We start from the raw sequence: 24219 nt of genomic DNA, 5'->3' as shown, positions 1-24219 counted from the left end.
ACAAAATGTGAAGAAGAGGAGGAGGCCTGACATCAAAATGAAACACATGGCCCTGGCCGGTTGGCTCAGTGGTAGAGCGTCGGCCTGGCGTGCAGGAGTCCCGGGTTCGATTTCCGGCCAGGGCACACAGGAGAAGCGCCCACCTGCTTCTCCACCCCTCCCCCTCTCCTTCCTCTCTGTCTCTCTCTTCCCCTCCCGCAGCCAAGGCTCCATTGGAGCAAAGTTTGCCCGGGCGCTGAGGATGGCTCTGTGGCCTCTGCCTCAGGCGCTAGAGTGGCTCTGATTGCGGCAGAGCAACGCCCCAAGATGGGCATGCCCGGTGGATCCCAGTCAGGTGCATGCGGGAGTCTGTCTGACTGCCTCCCCGTTTCCAACTTTGGAAAAATAAAAAAAAATAAAAATAAAAATAAATGAAACACATATAAACAGATCTTATAACTGATAAAAAATTTTTTTTTTTAATTTACTGATTTCAGTGAGAGAGAGAAAGAGAGGGACAGGAACATCAATCTGCTCCTGTATGTGGCCTGACCGGGGATCAAACCAGCAACCTCTATAGTTCGGGACGATGCTGTAACCCAGTGGTTGGCAAACTCATTAGTCAACAGAGCCAAATATCAACAGTACAAGGATTGAGATTTCTTTTGAGAGTCAAATTTTTTAAACTTAAACTATATAGGTAGGTACATTCCTTATCGAGGTAGTGCCCACACGTGGTATTCTGTGGAAGAGCCACACTCAAGGGGCCAAAGAGCCACACGTGACTCATGAGCCGCAGTTTGCCAACCACAGCTCTAACCAGTTGAGCTATAGCCAGGACTCTTATAACTGACTTTACTAACAGAGGTAATTAGAGCAGCTGATTCTCGGGCTCGCTCCTGCCCTGCTGGAATATAAGTATCTGCTCAGCTGATTCTCGAGCTCGCTACTGCCCTGCTGGAATATAAGTATCTGCTCAAATAAAACTCTTAGTACATCTTAAATGGTTTGCCTCATCTACTGGTATTTGTCTTATTTTTCACTTTTTGATACATTTTTAGCCTGTATTTTAAAAGTGTTTTTACTTATGCCCTGGCCAGACAACTTGGTTGGTTAGAGCGTTGTCCCAAAGCGCAGAAATTGCCAGTTTGATACCCAGTCAGAGCACATACAAGAATAAATCGATGTTCCTGTCTTTCTCTCTCCTTCCTCTCTCTCTAAAATCAGTAAAATAAACATTAAAAAAAAATATTTTATTTACTGACTTTACAGAGGGTGGGGGATGGAGCAAGAAGTATCAACTTATAGTTCCTTCACTTTAGTTATTCATTGATTGCTTATTGTCAGTGCCTTGACCAGGCCAGCCCAGGGGTTCAAACTGGCGACCTCAGCATTACAGGTTGATGCTTCACCCACTGTGCCACCACAGGCCAGGCTTAGCATGTATTTTTTTTTTTTTTTTTTTTTCATTTTTCTGAAGCTGGAAACAGGGAGAGACAGTCAGACAGACTCCCGCATGCGCCCGACCGGGATCCACCCGGCACGCCCATCAGGGGGCGACGCTCTGCCCACCAGGGGGCGATGCTCTGCCCATCCTGGGCGTCGCCATATTGCGACCAGAGCCACTCTAGCGCCTGGGGCAGAGGCCACAGAGCCATCCCCAGCGCCCGGGCCATCTTTGCTCCAATGGAGCCTTGGCTGCGGGAGGGGAAGAGAGAGACAGAGAGGAAAGCGCGGCGGAGGGGTGGAGAAGCAAATGGGTGCTTCTCCTGTGTGCCCTGGCCGGGAATCGAACCCGGGTCCTCCGCACGCTAGGCCGACGCTCTACCGCTGAGCCAACCGGCCAGGGCTTTAGCATGTATTTTGACATGACTCAAAACTAGCCTTAACCTCTGGCTAAGTGTGTCTATCATTAGAAGCCCAAAAAATTCCTATGCTCATGAGGACAAAGCATCACCCCACCTGCAAACACACGAACACAGGAAGTGCTGTCATACCTAACAGTGAGCTGTCCGTGCTCGTCGTCCGTCCCGGAGGAGGCCGCAGTCAGACGGTGAACAACAGACTGCGGGCTGGACGGACTGTGGCTTACGGCCAGGAAGACGTCTTCTTGGATCCAGGTAAGAAAGGCAAGCTTCAGTGGATTCACTTCTTGGTCTTCACTATTCTCAAATTGAATTCTGTTTTAAATATTGAAGAATATCCAAGATGTGAATAAAACTTTAATACCACTGAGATTTTCCTGAGTGAAGAATAAACCGCCCTACATATAGTCAACACCTAATTATTTAGAGGAACAAAACCTGAAGTAATGTCAAATACTAAAAAATCCAAAACTAATGCTTGCTGGCTCTAAACTGTGTTTTCTACTTATTTAATATTGTTTCTTTTGTGTGTGTATGTTTGTAACAGAGAGAGAGAGAGGGACAGATAGGGACAGACAGGAAGGGAGAGAGATAAGAATAATCAATTCTTCATTGTGGCATCTTAATTGTTCATTGATTGCTTTCTCACATGTGCCTTGCCCGGGGCTGCAGCAGAGCGAGTGACCCCTTGCTCAAGCCAGCAACCTTGGTCTCAAGCTGGTGAGCCTTGCTCAAACCGGATGAGCCCATCCTCAAGCCAGCAGCTTCAGGGCCTCGAACCTGGGTCTTCCGCATCCAGACCAATGCTCTATCCACTGCGCCACCACCTGGTCAGGCTAATGTCGTTTCTTACACTCTGAGATCTTTAAAGAGAACATTTCATGAAACTGACCGTGCAAGAAAATTACCTGGCCCTGGTCGACTCTACACTAACAAACCTGAGTTTTCTACTGTCCCCGCTTACCAGCATTCAAAGCAAACTGCAGCAGGTATTTGGATCTCAATAGGATAGGCCCTTTTCTAGCACCCCACATCAAAATGAGTAAGAGCCCGAGAGAGTTTCCTACCTCTAACACCTTCCTCCTGGAGCACCCGTGCACCAGAGAGCACCTGCCTCCTCACACGGGAACTCATCATGGCTACTGCCTGCCTTGAGCTGAAGCAGCAAGCGCTCGGGCACTGAAGGAGCTGGGCCACGGGCCTGACTTTCCTCCTCAAACAGCTCTGCCAGGACTCAGTCTCTCCACTGCATTCAGCCCCACGCCGGGGCCCCACCGGGCTCTCACCAACACGGCTGCCCGCCACACCCACGTTCCCAACCCGTCTCTGCCAGTCCTAACCTAGCCCTTCTTCTAGGACCAAGACAACTATTCATGTCCTTCCCGAACTCTTCTCAATCACGTGAAGCTATCCTCTCCACTTCTACAAGATGAAACTATATTCTAAATTGCCTATACTTTCTGTCCTCTAGTGGTTTCAAGTCTATAAAAAAAAATCCACATCAATGTTCTTTGAAAATTACTAGGTATAAATAGGCAGCCCCCAAATCATACACAGGTTAGATACATTATACATTTATGAAATATATTACATATATTTAAGAAATGTTCAGTTGTTTGTTCCAGTCAGTTTATTATTCCTATTAATTCAGAAATAAATGCTCTTGGGAGGCAGAATAGTACAGTAATTAAGAACATGGCTCATCAAATAGAATAAACTCAAATCCTAGATTATCACAGAAATGGCGTTAGAATTAACAATGTGGCTGCTGGGTCATTTCATACCTGTAGTGTACCTGAGGTATTCGATTATCCCCCCAAATTTATACTATTATTTCCATGGGAGAGCTCATTCCGATTTCCACCCTGCGGCCCTCACAACAAGCACAGGGGCTTGGTGTGGGATGAGGCAGAGGCAGAGGCTGTGTACAGCCAGCCGTAAGGTAACACCCGGACATCCTCACTTAGGTAAGCGAGGGAAACTGGCCTGCCGTCTTCACCTCCACCCTCCCCACGCGATTTTCCGGGGAGAACCAACGCTGTTGAGAGGAAAGGGCTGTAGGCTGGGTTACTACTTGTGTTCTCCTGCCTCCACGCCTGACAGTCCCATCACAGGTAAGCGGCCGCCCGACGAGGCTGAAACACCAGCACCCGCCTGTTGTATGTACGAAACACCAGCACCCGCCTGTTGTGTGTACTTGTTCCACTCAGCTAAGGCACAGGAGAACAGTGGGTAAAGTTAGAGGTAAATGCTGGCTCCTTCCGCTCCCAGAGGTCCCAGATAATTAAGAACTGCTTACTCGTATCTCTTTTCCAGATGAGGTGTCCTAATGGGAACTTTAAACCCATTTCCGCCCACAGCTCCCAGTTTCACCGTGGGATCCACACTTGGACTGTCACCTGGAAAACAAAGCGGTCACAGTAAACTACAAACATTTCCCCTGATACTGAGGTTATGGGCTCCTGCCCTGCACTTAATGGGTTCTAGGGGTCACACTGCTTTACAAATAAAGCAATCTAGAAAATAATCACATCTCAATCTCTTTCTTAAATCTCTGCCTTACCTAACCTTTCAGGTTTAACCCAAAACCATTTTCCCTTCACACTACACTGGTCACAACCCCACCACCACCTCTCACCAACCTCGCATCCTTGGTTACAAGACATTCTCTTTCCATTCCTGATCAGTTTATTCACCTCACAGCAGCCAATGCAATCCTTTAAAACACTGAGTCAGAACAGCACACTTCTGCTCCGAACCCTCCTGTGGCTTCCCGTCTCATACAGCAGGTTTCCTGTCCCCTCTGTGACCCCGCCCACCACCCTCCCCTCACCTGCTCTGCTGCAGCCACTCGGACTCCTGGCTGTTTCCTGCACACAACAGCACCTTAGACGTGGCTCTGTCCTCTCTCTGGAATGTTCTTTCCCCACGGGTCTGCATGGCCTCCTCTGCAATTCCCACCGGGTCTCTCCTTCAATGTCACCTTCACAGGGAGGCTTCCAGATCACCCTACACACAAAGCCACCTTCCCCCGCCGCCCTTATCCCCTGCTCTCCCTAGGCCCAGGCCTTGCTTATTTTTTCCCACAGCATTTGCCCCTTGATCAATTATAACTTTTATTTACAATCTTTCTCCCCAACTAGAAGATATACTCCACCAAGGCATGGACTAGAATGAACCTGGCATATACCAGACAATCAATAAACATGGAGGAAAAAAGCAGTATCAAATGTCACCTTTGAAAATTGTGGCATCTAATTTGTTTCCACCTGACTCACCTACAAGTTGTCTGTCTGTCACAGGGCTCTTTCCCTTCAGCTTAGGCTCTGAGCCCTTCTCCGTATCCTGACTTGTCCACTCTGAGACCTCAAACTGAAATATCCTGACTTTGTCCTCAACTTCCAATCTTTCCCGTTCTCATTCCTTTTGCTCCCAATAAAATGCATTATTCCTCAACAGCCACTTGACTCCTGCACAACCTGGAGGCTGCCGTCGCTGGCTGTATACTAGCACTCCTGAATCTCTCACTCACCTGCCCTCCTACGATGCTCGCGAAGCAGGTGCCCAGTGCTGCCATGCAACAACTTCAACTCCACGTGAGCTCTCCGCGCCAGGGCCACCGGCTGACACTGCTCCATGTTTGAGAGGCTCATCTCTAAATTCTAGGCTCTAATAAAAACTCTCACGACCTTTTGCCAGACTCTTTCATACTCAAACACACTACATGCCTTAACTTCCCAAAGGCTTTTGACTCCTGCATTTATTTGTGTGATCTTTCTCTTCTTTCCATTTCTACAGACACTACCCTGGCTCAAGCTCTCACCGGCCCCTACCTACACATGCAACAGCCCCATGGTATGCCTACCCCAGGTGCCCACACCATGGCCTACTCCACGTGCTGACACCGGACAAGTCTTCCAAAAGCGGAGTTCTCAACCCGCCCTATCTGATTACAGGGAGCTGTAAGAATCAGCACAATGAATGTAGGGTATACAATACAGTCAACTATACTGACTCTGGTGATGGCTGCAAAACTCTGTAAATATACTAAAACCACAGAACTGTACACCATACGTGAATGTAGGGCAGATATTCTGTGCGCTGTAAACAATGCGGAAACTCATGAGCACCCTACAGCGAGCACTGCAGCTTCCCCTGCGACGGACTCGTTTTCCTCTCACAAAACTAGCAGTCAGACACCAAATGGTCAAGTAAAAAGACAATTATTTCTTTAGTTTTGATATTACTGGTGCATAAAAAATCTACCTTGAAAAGTGGTTAATTTTTGCTTTTTCTGATTTGCCTCAACAATGAACATATTACAATTATTTTGTAAAGTGATTAAGACTAAGGGTTTGGAAAATTGAACCAAGAGTTTATTTTTTTATTCCAAAGCCTTCTTAATAAAGTCTTTTCATGACTTGTTAAAAAAAAAAAGCAGCCTGACCTGTGGTGGCACAGTGGATAAAGCGTCGACCTGGAAATACTGAGGTTGCCAGTTCAAAACCTTGGGCTTGCCTGGTCAAGGCACATATGGGAGTTGGTGCTTCCAGCTCCTCCCCCCTTCTCTCTCTCTCTCTCTCCTCTTTCTCCCTCTCTGTCTCTCTCTCTCCTCTCTAAAAAATGAATAAATTAAAAAAAAAAAAGCAATAAGAAGTTTAAGGAGGATTATTACAGCATTTATAGAGTGAGATTAAAATCAGCGCAGCTGGAGAAATACCCACATACAGTAAATCCTCACTTAACGCCATTAATGGTTCTCTGACTTCAAACAAATGACATATAACAAAACCCATTTTATCACAGACTAATCGATATAAACAAGAGCTAAGTTCCTAAGGTATCTCATCAACATTAAAATGCAATGACACTGAACACAATGGGGACTGCTGCAGTATCACTACAATAGTAGGCTGCTGATTTAGTAGAAAAGCATATGAGCAAGCAGGGAATTCCAATATAATCAGTTAATTTTAATTTTGATTATTCTCTCCCTAGTAGCTGTCTTAGTTTTTTTGAGAACTCAAAAGTTATTTGCAGCCTGACCAGGTGGTGGTGCAGTGGATAGAGCGTCAGACTGGGATGCAGAGGACCCAGGTTCGAGACCCTGAGGTCGCCAGCTTGAGCGCGGGCTCATCTGGTTTGAGCACAGCTCACCAGCTTGGACCGGGGTCTCTGGCTTGAGCAATGGGTTACTCGATCTGCTGAAGGCCCACAGTCAAGGCACATATGAGAAAGCAATCAATGAACAGCTAAGGTGTCACAACGCACAACGAAAAACTAATGATTGATGCCTCTCATCTCTCCGTTCCTGTCTATCTGTCCCTGTCTATCCCTCTCTCTGACTCTGTAAAAAAAAAAAAAAAAAAAAAAAAAAAGGTTATTTGCCACCAGTGTTATTTGCCAGTAGAATTCATGACCTGACCACAGAGCTCGAAACTAAAATCTAGTTGCAGGTTCTGCCAGTCCACTGGGAAGCAGCTGGAAACTGAGAGCAATGGGGTGTGGAAGGCAAATGAATCAGAAGCCAGAACACCGGAGCTGGAATCCCTGTCCATTCTCGCTCAGGCAAATTCTGCCTGTGACACAGCTCCTAGTGGGTTAGGAGATCAACCAAAAATATGTGCAAAGGTGATGAAAACCGTAAAACACATTAAAGGTGTAATAAGACACCATCTTATTTCCAGGGTCAAATATTATTCTTTAAATAACTAATGGGACCCTGGCCAGTTGGCTCAGTGGTAGAGCGTCGGCCTGGCGTGTGCATGTCCTGGGTTCGATTCCTGATCAGGGCACACAGGAGAAGCGTCCATCTGCTTCTCCACCCCCACCCCTCTTTATCTTCTCTTCTCCTGCAGCCATGGCTCTGTTGGAGCAAGCTGGTCTGAGAGCTGAGGAAGGCTCCATGGCTTCGCCTCAGGTGCTAGAATAGCTTGGCTGCTGAGCAAAGGACCCAGGTGGGCAGAGCATCGCCCCATAGGGGGCTTGCCAGGTGGATCCCGGTCGGGGTGCATGCTGGAGTCTGTCTCTCTGTCTCCCCGCTTCTCACTTAAGAAATAAATAAATAAATAACTGATGCTTCAAGTTCAATAAAGCAAAAGGAATACCTCTTATAAGCTAAACTAAGACTGAAACTCCTTTGGAGAAACACACAAGCCAATTAAATATCATAATAATAAAGATAATTATAAGCTTCAAAATTTTTGCAAACACTAGAGTGAAGGCAATACCAAATTAGAACTTGCTTTATAGAGGAGGAACCCAATTCAGCACATCTTGTTGACAGTTTTGAACATACCACATTTATACACAGAAATCTGGTTAGTGGCATCGAGGACAGCGAGGTCATTACTCTTCTGAGCATGGGCAGAGAACAGGACCTGATTCGCAGGCTGTGGGAGCAGCAGTCGGTAGGTGTACATGGGAGGAGGAACTACACTCTGCCGGAAGACTGTCACCAACACCCTGTCTGCATTGGGGGAGAGAGGAGGAGGATTAGACACACGGACGTTCAATCTGTAAAATATGGGATCAGAACAGCACAGTACCCTAACTAATAATGGTGGTTGGAAATATACACCAATTCTTTAAAATAATTTTTGGTGTTTTTATCACGAGTAAGCTTAAACTTCATGTAAGGGGGGAACATAAGTATCACGGACTCTATATCTGGCTATTGTCACCTTCACACCTAAAGAAGTCCTTCTCCAGCCTTGGAGGTTTCAGGTGCCAGGGACTAGGACAAGGTCAAGAGGTCCGAGTTCGGCCCTGGCTGGTTGGCTCAGTGGTAGAGCGTCGGCCTGGCGTGCGGGGGACCCGGGTTCGATTCCCGGCCAGGGCACATAGAAGAAGCACCCATTTGCTTCTCCACCCCCACCCCTTCCTTCCTCTCTGTCTCTCTCTTCCCCTCCCGCAGCCAAGGCTCCATTGGAGCAAAGATGGCCCGGGCGCTGGGAATGGCTCCTTGGCCTCTGCCCCAGGTGCTAGAGTGGCTCTGGTCGCGACAGAGCAACGCCCCGGAGGGGCAGAGCATCGCCCCCTGGTGGGCAGAGTGTTGCCCCTGGTGGGCGTGCTGGGTGGATCCTGGTCGGGTGCATGCGGGAGTCTGTCTGATTGTCTCTCCCCGTTTCCAGCTTCAGAAAAATACAAAAAAAAAACAACAGGTCCGAGTTCTAGCTTTGGACTGCAACTAAGCCTGACTGAAGCCAAGGGAATCAATACCTTTAAAACCTGTATAACAATTCCCTCTGTATGGACTTGGTAATAAGGCATAAATGACTAAGTCCTTTACACAGAACATATGATTATTAAATCAGTATTATGACCACTACATAGAATATGAATTAGTACACCAACTCACACTACAATCCAAAGAAAAAGCAAGTTTTCCTTTCTGTTATCAGTAAAAAGTTAACTATTTGTGTGACTACTTCTCTCCCCAATTTCCTCCCTCCACCAAAATAAAACAACAAAAAAATCCTCAACCTAATTAAAAAACAATAAGCTAATCTTCATACTAGATGTCTGTGAGTTGAACTGAACACTCAGGAGAGGTATATAATTGACAAGTATTTTATCAGACAACAGAGAAACACAGGTGGGGTGACACAAGGGTCAATGAAAATCTAAGTCAGGGCAAAATACAAGACTAACAAACCCAAAGCCACAACACCACTGTGTCCCTCTACCCAGCGTCAAAATTGTGTACTCAACAAGCCACCCAAGTAAACATGTGAAGACCATGGGTGCAGCACGATGAGGAACTGGGGTGGGTGAGTGGGTGTGGGAGGAAACATGGTCCTCAGGAGAGTAAATGCCCCACCTACAGGCATTCCCATCCAAACAAGAGAACAAACAAAGTAAAAATAAACCAAACAACCAAAACAACCCACCAAGTAAATACTGCTGGTTGTTTTATACAAGCACCACATGTGCACCACTGCACTCAGGGACCCTGCCAGGCTCACAGACACCCTTCCCCGCTGCTTACTTCCATCGATGACGGCCACATTTGCCATGTCACTTGAATGATCTCCGGCGCTCCGGTCAGTTGTCCAATGCCAGTCATAGCGGAGGTAGTGCCAGCCCTGACAGAGCACGTGCAGCCGGTGTGGGGTCACGGGGTCCCACAGCAAAGAGACAACCCTGCTCTTCCCGCGGGCGCTGAAGGGCAGGCTCTGCTTGAGGTACCAGTGATAGTTGCCAGTGGTCCAGAGCTGAACTGCAAGGGAAGATGAGCGGAAAGCCCTCAGAGGCCGAGGACCAGACTTCACACCGCTGCTGCAGGGGGATGCAGGCAATCTTTACTTTTCAAAAGACCCTTCCTGCTCAGTCTCTCCATTAAAATAATGTTAAAAGGCAATTTCCATAGAGATAAGATGTCTAGCATCAATAAGGTCAGAAACATATATTTTCGCCTTCATTCACCTTCAAACTTTAGGATCACAAGGATGCAAGGCTGCTAGAAAAAGACAGTGCTTTAGTGAATGGTTTTTTTTTCCATAAAGATTTAGAAAAATAACTGACAGATTAAGGTATTAAACAATCAATCTAAAAGTACTAGATTAATGTCTGGCCTGTGGCGGCACAGTGGATCAAGTGTCGACCTGGAACGCTGAGGTCCCTGATCTGAAATGCCAGGCTTGCTGGTCAAGGCACATACAAAAAGAAACTACAAGTTAAGGCTTTCCACTCCCCCACCTTCTTTCTCTCCACTCTAAAATGAGTAAATAAAATAAAATAAAATGGCACTGGTCAGTTGGCTCAGTGGTAGAGCGTTGGTCTGGTGTGTGGATGTCCCGGGTTTGATTCCCAGTCAGGGCACACAAGAGAAGCGACCATCTGCTTCTCACTCCTCCCCTCCCCTTCTCTCTCTCTCTCTCCACTCCCTCCCCACAGACATGGCTCAGTTGGCTCAGGTACATCGGCCCCTGGCACAAGGATGGCTCCATGGAGCCTCCACCTCAGGCACTAAAAATAGCTTAGCTGCGAGCATGGTCCCAGATGGGCAGAGCATTGGCCCCAGATGGGGGTTGCCATATGGATCCTGGACAGGATGTATGTAGGAGTCTTTCTCTCTATCTTCCCTCCTCTCACTTAAGGAAAATAGCCTTTGTTCCAACACAAGGAATCCAATGAGATGAGGCCTGAAAAGTGTTTTGCTTTTTTATTTCTCAAGATGCAGCCGGGTTGAAAACCACTGGGTCAAATGAATGAATAAATGAATGAGCATCTTAGTAACATCTGAATAAAGTTCTACTGATTAAAAAGTTTGAAAGCCACTTAGAAATAATTGAGCAAGTGAAAAGATTTATGAACAAAATGTTCAGAGCATTTTGTTCAGTGTAGACCCTGAAAAATTACAAAACTTTGAAGGTCTAACAGAATGGGATTTAATAACTATGGCACAAATGACTATTATATGGCAATTTAAAATAATGCAAATGGATATCTGAAATAGAATGTGTTTGGGACAGGGGAATCACAAAACTGAACGTATCATAGCTATATAGGTAACAAAAATGAGATCATGCCTATACTCAGCTATACACACAAAATCTGGAAATGAAAAAATTTTAGTAGTGATTATTAGAGTGACAGAATTATGGATTTTTTTCCTTCTCATATTTATTTTCTAATGTTTCCACCTATTACATATACACTAAAAAAACACCTATTTACACAATTTATAAGGTATAGGGAAGATTCTTACATCAAACACAACTTCTCCTTCACTTCCATAGTGTTGTATTCTTTTGGCCAATGTTCTGATTTCCTGTAGGAATATACCATCTAAGAAAGGAAAGTACTGATGACCTGTATAGTCAATTTTATATGTCAGCTTGGCCAGGCTTTGGTGCCAGGTTGTCTGGTTGAACAGTGTCTCGATGTTGCTGGGAAGGTCTTCTGTAGTTAAATCATATAATCAGGTGATTTTAAATAAAGCAGATTTTCCTCCATAATGTGAGTGGGTCCATCCAATGAGGTAAGGGCCTGAAGAGCAAAGGTTTCCCGGAGGGAAAGGAATTCTACCTCAAAACTGTAACATAGAATCGTATCTGTCCGCAAACTGTGGGCCTGTCCTAAATTTCAGACAAGACTGAAATGTCACCTCGTACCTGGATTTCGGGCCTGCTGACTGCCCTGACTCTGTCTCTCCACAGCCCCCTGACTGACCCACGGCTGACACCATAACTAAAAAAGCCTACCCATGCTCACCTCTCCACCTACCCACTCAGCCGCCTTGGATTCTGCAGCAGCACTAAGGAGACTAAGCAGAAGGGGTATCTTCTACTTTCAATTGCACTTCATGGGGCAGAGGGCTGAGACGAAGTAGCTGTCTTACCATAGGCTTTTAGAGCTGAATTTTCTTCCATCGGAAGCTCTTCCAACCAAACTGCCAGCACAGTGGAATCTGCATTCCAGAGCAGGTCATTCACCTAGTGGGGAAAAAAGCCCTGTCACTGTCCTTCAGCTCTGTATTTACTTCAAAATCTTTATGACCATGGAACCCCCTGCTCTCACAAACCAAACAATCCCACCACTGGAGCTGACCCCTTGCTGTAAATTATTAACCTAGAGTCATTAAACAAATCTGTGCAATATGTCATTATATGTCAAGGACTTTTAAAAATGTATTACATTTAAAGATTAAAAGAGACTACAACCAAAAGCAAGGTGACACTTTTAGACAATTCGGGAAATCTGAATATGGACTGGTATAGATAATACTAAGAAATGATTACTAATTTTGTAAGATGTGATCATGGAATTGTGGTAACTTAAAGAAAAATTCTTTTTTTTTACACAGACAGAGAGAGGTATAGATAGGGACAGACAGACTGGAACGGAGAAAGATAAGAAGCATCAATCATCAGTTTTTCGTTGTGGCACCTTAGTTATTCACTGATTGCTTTCTCAAATGTGCCTTGACTGTGGGGCTACAGCAGACCGAGTAACCCCTAGCTCAAGCCAGCAACCTTGGGTTCAAGCTGGTGAACTTTTGCTCAAACCAGATGAGCCTGCACTCAAGCTGGCAACCTCGGGGTCTCGAACCTGGGTCCTTTGCATCCCAGTCTGACGCTCTATCCACTGCGCCACTGCCTGGTGAGGCAAGAAAAACTCTTTAACTGTTAGAAATGAATAGTAAAAATACATTTTCTAAAATTAAGAAAACCCTGGGGAATGAGATAACAATGTGTGTGTGGGGTGGGGGGTATAAGCCAGAGAGGGGTGGATAGGTAAAAATAATTTTGCACATTGTTTGTGTCAAACAAGTAACAGGTACAAGGGAGTTCATGAAGCTCTTCTCTCAACTTTTAGTACACTTAAGGATTACCATTTGATGTGTATCTGCCCCACCATGGTCCTAATGGTACATATGCTGCTTAAGGTTTAAAAGTTATAAATGTAAACCATCTTCATTCCTAGAAGAATTGTACTTTTGTCAAAGTAAACAATAAAAACTAACATTTCTATTTCCTGTCTATGTTTTATTTAGAGTGCTGAAGAAATACCACTTCTTCTTTAAAAACATCTAAGAAAAGGAATTTCTCTTTTTTAAGGGAAAAAACCCTCAGTTACGAGAAGCCACAATTTCTATCCGCAGCTAAGCTGGAGCTTCTCTGTGCACACACCCGTATCAGATGTCACCCTTCCCGATGGCGGGCAAAGTCCTCTACATTTGATGGTGAAACAATGCAGGCACCTACCTTAACCTCATCTTTCATGAAAGGAAGTGTAAAATGTCCATGGAGAAGTCCATTTTTCTCAAAAAACACGACATCCTGCTGGTTGGGTTTATCTTGTGTTGATGCAATCAAGCTGCCCGAGGGTCTGAAAGCAAACCAAGTGTTAGAGCCCCAGCTGCGTTAAAATTAGATGAATTTCACAGAAATGGTTGTTTTATTTCCCTCAAAAACAAAAAAATATCACCCAAGAAAGTGTTAAGAGTCGACGTGTCTCTGTAAGCCCTCAGCCACCCTTGTCCTCCTGTCACCCTCTCGTCACCCTCCACCCTTGTGAGACTACACCCACCCAGAAGCAAGAGTGCCTTTCTCTAACTTGGCACGAAGCCTCCATTTGCCCAGAAAGCTTTAGATTTAGGCTGTGTTAAGGTGACTTTTTAAAAAACCAACCCATTCTTGACCCTAGCTGGTTGGCTCAGTGGATAGATCATATCAGCTCATGGATGTCCCAGGTTTGATTCCCAGTCAGGGCACACAGGAGAAGGAACCATCTGCTTCTCCCCCAACCCCTTCTCTCTCTCTTCCCCTCCCACAGCCAGTGGTTCAATTGGTTCAAGCATCAGCCCTGGGTGCTGATAGGTCAGTTGGCCCAGTGCAGCGGCCTCAGGTGCTAAAAATAGCTAGGTTGATTCAAGCATCAGCCCGACAGGGGTTGCTGGGTGGATCCTGGTTGGGGCACATGTGGGAGTCTATCTCCCTGCCTCTCACTTAAAAAAACAAAACAAACAAAAAAACATTCTTTAAACCATTCCATGTATAATGTCCTCTAAAACCAAAACCTATTTCTCCTTCAAGTCGACAACTTCAGTAAATATTCCATGCTCAGGAAGGTATTTTTAAAGACTTCTCAATCACCTCATTTTGTCTATAGCTGTCTCTAGGTTTTAATTCATATACATTTTTCTCTTTATCATCAGTCTGATGGAAAACTGGTGGAAAACAACATGTCTAAAACCCAGAGACTTAGTGGCATTGCATATAACAGATGTTCCTGAGACAGCAGGTGGACGAGATATCTCCTCCATCTATAACCAGGCAGCCGCATCTCACAGGCAGGCTATGACCAACCCCAGGGTGCCGGCCAAGAGAGAACCAGGCCTGAATCCAGCCGGCACGCTGCTCGGCAAACAGACCATTGGTGCGGGACTCTGTGCAGAGGAAGGAAACCCTCTCGCTGGTCCGCAGCAAAGCTCCGCTGCCTGCCAGAGCTGTGCAGACTACAACTTCCCTCTAAGCACCTTTCTCTGTTTTATACAGCGCTTCATGCAGACCCTGCCTGCCACCTACAACACGTGTGGGCCTTGGAATGATGAGATCTGTGAAGAAGCTCAGAATCTGCTCTTCAAATTGAAGTCAGACTTCAGGGAATTAAAAAGAAAGAAACATACAAGCTTATAGCCAAATAAAAAAAAGGAAATACCTTTTTTTGTGTTACATAAACAGCTAGATTCAAAAGGTACCATCACCCCTTCCCCAGATCAAGAAATTCTGAGGAAGGAGTCGTAAGACCTCCCCCCCACTCACTTCCACGCCAGGGCAGGGCCCAGTCCGGCCACAGGCTCGCTGGTCGACTGCAATGCAAACTCCCGGTTCCACACTCTGACCTTCCGAGCCCCTGTGCGGCAGGTCAAGGGGGGAAACAAAAAAAAAACAACCAAAGCGTTACGATAAATGTTGTCAGGTCAGCACTCCTTAAACACCTTCTTTATTAATAAAAACTATCACAATTTTACAAAGCTAATTATAATTAAATAAATCTTGTTAAAAATTTGTGTCCAGGCTCACAATTTGGGTCTGCTACACCCCATGTCAGTCATTTGTGGCCAGCAAATTTAACAAATCTCCTCCTTCAATTAAACTTTTCAAAATTTAAAAAAAAAATAAAAAATTGTGTCCAATAGGTAGGAGGCCAAACCAAACACCCTCAAAGAATTCTTCTAATTCTTAGCTCTAAATGCTAAAGCAACATATCTTTACCTCATTTATGTAATAAAAGAAAACCCTCAATATAAAAAAAAATCCTAAATTTAATAAGATAAAAACAATTTTTTGTTTGTTTGGTTAACTGAAATTTATTTCCATACCTGTCTCTGGACAAACAACACTCACAGCAAAAAACTGCCCGTCACCTCGCCAGGTAACGTGCGGTCTGCGGTCATCCCAGGGCAGAGCAGAGTCGGGCTGACGAGGACAAGAGACAAATGTCAGCGGGGGCCTTAAAAACGGCTCGGAATCAAACAAGCCTCAAGCTACCAAATCTTTTATATGAAGTTTAAGCAATCTAGAAAACTGGCCTGATAGACACCTGAGGAACCTTCTAATAAAAGGACCCTCAGATCCAGAATTCATCATTAAAAGAGAAAAGAACTTAAAACAAAATTCTTTGACCATTAAAAAAAAACAGTGGCCTCCAAGCTGCAGAGGTAGAAAGCTGCAGATCTACATATTAAAAACAGTGAGCCAAGGAATGTACCAGGTACCTGTGACAAAGAAATATATGCTGTTAGTCTAATGGAAGAGAGCAGAGTTTTTCTTTAGTGTGTAAGCTTCACAAGAGCTCAGAGGGCTGAGCCAGAGGTAATCAAGGCAGCGATGATGGAAACATGAAAGACTCCTGTGCTCACAGTCCCAGGGGAAGAAAGGTGTCCAGTGGCACCTGCATCTCGATCCCGGAGGCCGTGAACACAGAAAGCAGCTCTGCGGGGTTGGGGACGAACCCGCCTGAGCATCCACCATCACAGTCCAGGGGCGGGCTACGTCAGAATGGTGCCAGCACCAGTCCGCACATCGGGGAATACACTGGTGGCCTACCAAGATTTATTCTGAATGAGACTGCCCCAAGGTGTAGAACACAAACTTCCGCTAGTGAAGGGTTACGAGGCGAGATTAGAGTCACACGAAATGTAGTGAGAAATAATTAAGGATGAAAAATGTAAAGAGCAGGCAGTGTATTATTTTGACTCATTTATCCTAGAAGAACAGCTCACAGAAATTTCTACAGATAATATACATACAATGCTTCTATCAGCCCAGGCCCCAAATCATCCTCAATTCCACTCTCTCACACCTCACCCCTGGTCTATTATCAATAAATCCTGAAGCTCTACCTTCAAAGTATATCCAGAAAGAAGGAAAACAACAAGTTTCATCCAAGAGGGAAAATCAGAAAAACATATCTAATATCCACATATGTAGGGACATTATGAAAACATGCACGTGAATGATCAACAGTGAATGCAGCCCTGGCCGCTGGCTCCGCTGGCTGGAGCATCGGCCTAAAGCATAGAGATTGCTGGTTTGATCCCCAGTTGGGGTACGTGCAGGAACGGACTGATGTTCCTGTCTCTCTCTCTCTCTCTCTCCCTTCTTCTCTTGCTAAAATCAATAAATAAAAATTAAAAAACAGACAAAAAAAAACAAGTAGTGAATGCAGGACAGCAGTTCCTTCCTTTTATAAGGAAGGAACTTTTATTAGTTCTAGCGGTTGTTGGTTTTTTTTCTTAATTTTTCTTTTAAAATTCTTTTAAGACTTTATTAATTTTGGAGAGGAGAGAGAGAGAGAGAGAAGGGGGGAGGAGCAGGAACCATCAACTCCCATATGTGCCTTGACCAGGCAAGCCCAGGGTATTTTTTGAACCGGCGACCTTAGCGTTCCAGACTGACACGTTACCCACTGCGCCGCCACAGGTCAGGTGATTTTTTAAAAAACTGAATATTGGTTTAATTCTTCTGTACACTGAGAACAAAATGATGAAGCAATTTGGCATTAAAAAAGAAAAAAGGATCTTTCTAGGATGACTCATTCCCTGAGGTTTTTAAACAGCTTCAGTGTTACTAAAGCACAACTGTACATTACTAGCCTCTAACGGTTACTGGACACCTAAGGGCTCCTGGTGGGTGACAGAAATTCTATTTGTTCCAATCGTGTTTCTTTACCCGTCGGACCAACCTTACCATCTGCATCTGAAAGGCCATCTGCCTGCCTTCTGATCCATGGAACTGGGTCTCCTTCCTGCCCCATCCAACAGTGACAAACTTGCCTGGAGAACAAGTGAGTGAGAACAGGCAAAACAACCAGTGAGCTAAATGAAATGAAATAAACAGTTTCATTGCTACACTTCAAGAAGTTAGGGACTGGAAATTACATGGGTCCCTTGAGACCTCTCAATAATTGACCAGCAGTCAATATGGGAAAAACCTATGTTCCATCTTATGTGCTGCAGTGAATTTGCAGACTCTGAAGTGCCCTTATGTTGGAAAGAGCTTTGATGACATCATACATATTCTATTTTCTTGCCATTATATATATTTTAAATTCCCTGATGACATTAAGCAGTCCATCCCCATTTTACAAGTAAGAAGAATGAAATATGAAGAATTTGCACAATATAGTGTGTCCGTAAAGTCATGGTGCACTTTTGACTGGTCACAGGAAAGCAACAAGATGATAGAAATGTGAAATCTGCACCAAATGAAAGGAAAACCCTCCCAGTTTCTATAGGATGATGTGGCAGCATGTGCACATGCGCAGATGACGTAACACCATGTATACAGCGGAGCAGCCCACGGCCATGCCAGTCGAGATGTGGACGGTACAGAGGAAAGTTCAGTGTGTTCTGTAGCTCGCTAAATTCGAATCCGTGACCAAAGTGCAACGTGAATATCGGCGCGTTTATAATGAAGCGCCACCACATAGGATAGGAGTAACATTACTCGGTGGGATAAGCAGTTGAAGGAAACCAGCAGTTTGGTGGAGAAACCCCGTTCTAGTAGGCCATCAGTCAGTGACAAGTCTGTAGAGGCTATACGGGATAGCTACCTAAGGAGCCCTAAAAAATCTGTGTGTGAGCCCACATCGAACTGCACTGAATAGGTATGAAACTGGGAGTTTTACTTTGATTTGGTGCAGATTTCACATTTCTATCGTCTTTTGTTGCTTTCTTGTGACCAGTCAAAAGTGTACCATGACTTTACAGACACACTGTATGTTCACTGATAACAAGACATAAAACTCAAGAGCTGGGAATAAAATTCTGATCATAAGAATTCAAATCACCAAATGTTTCCAGCCTCCCTGGAATTCAAACCCCATGTAGACGTAGATAGAGACTCAGACCCCCTAGTGGCAGAGGCCAAAATTAGGTCACAGGGCGTCTGCCTTCCAGGCTGAGGTTCTTTAGAAATCATACTGCTTCTCTCACATAAAACATGAAGTAAGAATGCTGGAACAATGCAGCTCCCTGTTCCTGGTGGAAAATCTGACACTGACCTGCCAACAGGTACTACAGAGATGTGCCTCAAAACATTGGGCAGCCTGACCAGGTGGTACAGTGGATAGAGCATTGGCCTGGGACGCAGAAGACCCAGGTTCGAAACCCCAAGGTCACTGGCTTGAGTGTAGGTTCATCTGGCTTGAGCACGGGGTCCCTGGCTTGAGCGTAGGATCATAGATATGACGTCATGGCTGCTGGCTTGAGCCCAAAGGTTGCTGGCTTAAAACCAAGGTCATTGGCTGAGGCCAAGGTTGCTGGCTTAAACAAGGGGTCACTAGCTCAGCTGGAGACCCTCGGTCAAGGCACATATGAGAAAGCAATCAGTGAACAACTAAGGTGCTGCAACAAAGAACTGATGCTTCTCATCTCTCTCCCTTCCTGTTTGTCTGTCCCTATCTGTCCCTCTCTCTGTCTCTCTCATAAAAAAATAAAAAAAAAAGGCACTGGGCAGATCCAGGGCCCAATAACAGCCATCCCATCACTGATTCTGTAAGAAGGGCTGGTTATAATTTCTATAAATTATGGGTCAGCACAATCATTTCCTATCTTCTCTGCATGGACACATCCAAGTACACAGTGTGAAAAAGCGGGTGGGATGAGCCAGGCCCAGGGCACTTTCCCATGCAAAGGTATGCTGGTTACTACCCGATACCATGACTGTCCTCAAAGCTGGATGCCCCAGAGCTCCACCCTGGGTCCTACGAACTTCCAGTACCATACCCGCCCCTGAGCAAGGTCACCTACTCCCAAGATTCTAAGGGTTCCTACATGCCAATAATTCCGCCCCATACATTCGCCTACTTCACCTGGTGATCCCATATGGCCCTGAAACAAACCCAGAGCAGAGCTTACCACTACACCTACAAACCAGCCTCGCCCCACCTTCTCTCTCAGATACTGCCATCTCTGCTGCTACCACTGGAGCTTGTGGCTGGAGTCCCATTCAACTTCCTTCTTCACCTTACATACCCAAGGCTCCTTATTTCATTTTCTAAACTGGCATTTCTCAAACCAGCTAGGGCAGGAGAGGACCCATACATCTATGCTCCAAAAAAGTATCTCACATAATTCCAAAAAATGTACGCCCATCCTCAGAGAATCAGTTTTCCCGAATTTACTCCCCCTTCTGCCCCACACCCACCTTCTTTCTCTCTCACCCGGATTCCCATAGAACCTCCTATCAGATCACCCTGCCTCTTCCTCTGCACCAATCACTTAGTCAATCTTGCATCATCAAACCTTTATTGGCTGATCACCTAAAACTCAATGTCCAAATTCCCTACCACACTTAATCGAAATCCATCCTGTTTCTTTCATCCCACACTCACGTCCTGCCAACCATCAATGCGTACGTAGTCACAGTTGTCTGAACAGGCATGACGTGTCAAAGGAGTGTGTGAAACACTCCTGCCTTGAAACGGGTTTATTCAGTTGCTTGGACCACTCCCTGACCCTCAACCCTCATCTACCCACCACCTATTCAGCCAGGAGTCAGCTCAGGTCGCCTCATCTGGGAAGTGTTCCCTCTCCACTCCTCCCCTCTTCGCCTCCTCCCCTTAAGCTAACCTACCGCCTGCACATCAAGTCATGACTGAGCTAATGGGACTCCGTAAGAGAAAAGCTGGATTATCTACAGCACCAAAAACTGCTGGTTTCAAACCTACTTAAAAAATATTATTGAACAAATAAACTACTTTTGAATGAATAAATGAGTAGCAGTTTTCTAAATGACTTCTCAGAGTTGGTGGAACAAGAAGGCATGAGGTTAGAGCTCAGCCAAAGTTAAAATTCAGCCTTCTATCTGACCTTTCTTGTTTTCTCCCCAAAGCTTTATCCCAGAAATGCTCTCCTCATTCTACCTAGTGTCCAGTCCCTTTCATCGAACCTCCGGCCTAAGCTTTTCCTGGGTTTGGGCAACAACCACCTAGGTGACCCTACGCAGACTTCCATTCCCTAGGTTATTGACAAAGCCACCTCTCAGACCTCAACTCAGAGGTAAGTCTCTTAAGATCTAGGGTGGGACAGGGCTGGGCGATCAGACATTTAACAAATGGGAGTTCAAGCTTCGCAGTTCTTTGGATTTATGACATGGATATTAGAGGACTAGAAAATGACCAAACCTGAAGGAACTTCAGATCACAGAACGTTTCAAACAAAGCTGTACTCACTTTCACCAAAATCATCCTGGTGGATCTGCTGTTCCATGATTGGCTCAAAGTCTTTCGTCATCATAATCAGGGTCTGCTGACCTTGGAGAGGCACAGACAAAAATGATTTTGTTTCCATGTAACACACGTCCCACTCCATAAGTATCAACAGCACTGGAAGCTACAGAGCTGGCATGGAAGAGTTATCAGTCACAACAAGGCAGACAGAATTTACTCAAAATGTTTTGGCTCTCACTAGATAAAACAGAAAGACTCTGATGCGGTGCTTATTCTTAGATATTTATGCATGTTAGGCTAACATAATAGTCCACATAGCACCCTCTCTAAATTATAATTCTGCTATAATTATTCAGAGAAAAATTTTGAAACCTACACAGCCCCAAACTTCACCCTGTAGGATATTAGGAGCCATGTTTTATAACAGTCAGGTGGGATCAGTGACAAGCTTACCTGTAGCAAGAAGCACCAGTTCTTGGTCAGGACTCCAGCTCATGACAGAGATACCACTGGCTACACTCCCAACACATTCCAGCTGAGACAGAGGAAAAACAAGGGAGATTTCAAAACTCTACTGCCTCCAGAATTTTTACACAACTTTAATCAAAATAATTAAAAACAAAACGACAACCATGAAGTTACTCAATAAACATTTACTCAGAATCAGAAGACTAAGCAGGACCCAGGGCAGAGGAAGGGACCTGACTCGGGACACTCCATTCCCCCCCCCCCCCCGAGCTGTCTCATGAAGGAGATGACGAGAGGACTCTCCAGTGGGATTCGGGCTGTAACCGAGGTTTCTGGGAACTGAGTGGGGGCTCAGAGCAGGGAATCACAAGTGGCCCGGGGGAGTCCTGGAAAGCTTTTCCGGAGAGGTGTGTTGAAGGGAGATAGATAACAGGGCCAGGACAAAGAGATCCGGTGAAACCGCAGGACTGAGGCACAACATTATCAAAATAGCAGTTAAAGGTCGGCTGCAATTAGACCGTAAAGTATTCATATACACAGAAATGATGGGAACAGGGAAAGGCTGAACAAATTTGGGGAACAATGAAAGGTCTTATAAGCACAGTAGGAGCAAGAATTCTGTCTTGCAGACACTGAGACGTCAACTGGTCTTGCACCAGCACCATCTGATTAGATCAATGGATTGAAGGAACTCAGTAATCAGGAAAAAATGCTTTAAAATGTTTTGAGGCCCTGGCCGGTTGGCTCAGTGGTAGAGCATCGGCCTGGTGTGCAGAAGTCCCGGGTTCGATTCCCGGCCAGGGCACATAGGAGAAGCGCCCATCTACTTCTCCACCTCTTCCCCTCTCCTTCATCTCTCTCTCTCTTCCCCTCCCACAGCCAAGGCTCCATTGGAGCAAAGATGGCCCGGGCACTGGGGATGGCTCCATGGCCTCTGCCTCAGGCGCTAGAGTGGCTCTGGCCGCAACAGAGCGACGCCCCAGAGGGGCAGAGCATCGCCCCCTAGTGGGCGTGCCGGGTGGATCCCGGTCGGGCGCATGTGGGAGTCTGTCTGACTATCTCCCCGTTTCCAGTTTCAGAAAAAAAAAAAAAAAAAAGTGTTTTAAAGTAACAGTATAGCTTTTAAATATGAGAAATACTAAGTAGTTGTACTTGACGGCCCTGGTATTTAAGATGTATTATCACACTAAATGGAATGGTTTAAAGTGGAGGTGTCAGATTTAGACTGCCCGGGCTCATATCCCCTCTGCCAACTTTGACTTCAGCCTAGTTATGTAAGCTCTCTGTGCCTCAGTTTCCTCTCATTCTAAAGAATGGGAAACAATCTACCTCATAAGATTGTAGTGAATATTAAATAAAATTTTTCATAAAAGGCATTTGAGAAAGTACCTGGCATGATATAAACACTGAATAAATGTCAGCTACTACTATTATTTTATTACTAGCACTTCGATAACTCTTATTGCGTGGTCAGTTAAAGAGATCACAACTAACAGAGTAACCAAAGAAATTTAAAGACTCAGACAATGTTAGTGGGAAACTCGTGCTGTTAAGAAGGTTAAGGATAGAAATCCAGAAGAAAGGCAGTCTACGCTACAGTAGAGAAAGAGGCTAACGGTTGAAATGTGCCTCCTCTGGTGACGGCGAAGTACGCAGAGTGCATAATTACACTGCACAGCTGTAGTGCCTGTAGCTCAGGGGTTCTGGAGTTAGCCATCAAGAGACTCAGCATTCACAACAGAAACCATACGCCATTTAAACAGTTCAAAGACTTTCTAATTGAGATATACAGGTTACACTCAGGATCACATTTTGGTAAGAGGTGAGCTATCCCACACAAGAATGACCAGGGCCGTGGCCAGTTAGCTCAGTGGTAGAGCACTGGCCCGGCGTGTAGAAGTCCCAGGTTCAATTCCCGGCCAGGGTACACAGGAGTTGCACCCATCTGCTTCTCACCCCTCCCCCTCTCCTTTCTCTCTCTCTCTTCCCCTCCTGCAGCCAAGGCTCCACTGGAGCAAAGTTGGCCTGGGTGCTGAGGATGGCTCCATGGCCTCTGCCTCAGGCGCTATAATGGCTCCGGTTGCAATGAAGCAACAGCCACAGACGGGCGGAACATCGCCCCCTGGTGGGCAGGCCGGGTGGATCCCGGCCGGGCGCATGCTGGAGTCTGTCTCTCTGCCTTCCCACTTCTCACTTCAGAAAAAATACCAAAAAAAAAAGAATGACCAGAATTTTTCCAGGTTGTAATTGTTCTGATTAACAAATACAGCAGACAAAACTGAGTTTTAGAAGAATCCTGAAATATAGCTAAAGCCGTGCCAAAATTTTTTTGTAAAGAGACATAAAATGCAGACTCTAATTTGCAAAATGCTTAAATATTACACGTCCTGAACTTTTAAACTTCTATGCAAAACACGAGATTTCATCCTCACGGGACTCTTGCGCTTACCTGGTGTGTGCTGAGGTTGCACAGTATAACATCTCCAGAGGCTGTGGCCACACACACAGACTCCTGATCCAGCAGGTCCTGCACACCCACAATGCAGCCACTTCCGTCCTCCGGGAGGAAGCCTTCTGCCACGAAAGGGATTTCATTTTTCACCTTGCACCAAAACAGACACATAAGCAAATTAAGCCAATCTACTTTCAAGAAGAAATCATAACATTTCCAGAAATAAAATACTTCCTAATGCTTTTTTTATAATATAAAAGCTTTCAAAAA

The 24219-nt window shown here is 45.4% G+C and overlaps 1 protein-coding gene across 1 annotated transcript in view; it reads right to left on the bottom strand.

Moving 5' to 3' along the window:
* The window catches only part of ELP1 (elongator acetyltransferase complex subunit 1), a 65446-nt gene that overhangs the window by 36363 nt on the left and 4864 nt on the right, over positions 1 to 24219 (bottom strand). Inside the window, exons 3-14 of the mRNA XM_066367495.1 lie at positions 23947 to 24099; positions 21483 to 21564; positions 21033 to 21113; positions 17546 to 17631; positions 15676 to 15772; positions 15116 to 15206; positions 13556 to 13679; positions 12190 to 12283; positions 9835 to 10065; positions 8143 to 8313; positions 4144 to 4243; positions 1977 to 2159 (exon numbers count right to left, since the gene is read on the bottom strand). Coding sequence (XP_066223592.1) covers positions 1977 to 2159; positions 4144 to 4243; positions 8143 to 8313; positions 9835 to 10065; positions 12190 to 12283; positions 13556 to 13679; positions 15116 to 15206; positions 15676 to 15772; positions 17546 to 17631; positions 21033 to 21113; positions 21483 to 21564; positions 23947 to 24099 — 1493 coding nt within the window. The remainder of the gene's footprint in view (positions 1 to 1976; positions 2160 to 4143; positions 4244 to 8142; positions 8314 to 9834; positions 10066 to 12189; positions 12284 to 13555; positions 13680 to 15115; positions 15207 to 15675; positions 15773 to 17545; positions 17632 to 21032; positions 21114 to 21482; positions 21565 to 23946; positions 24100 to 24219) is intronic.

Source organism: Saccopteryx leptura, chromosome 2 (assembly GCF_036850995.1).
Source record: "Saccopteryx leptura isolate mSacLep1 chromosome 2, mSacLep1_pri_phased_curated, whole genome shotgun sequence".
NCBI lineage: Eukaryota > Metazoa > Chordata > Mammalia > Chiroptera > Emballonuridae > Saccopteryx > Saccopteryx leptura.
Note: the sequence above shows the minus strand (reverse complement) of the source record. Positions and strands in the feature narration are given on the sequence as shown.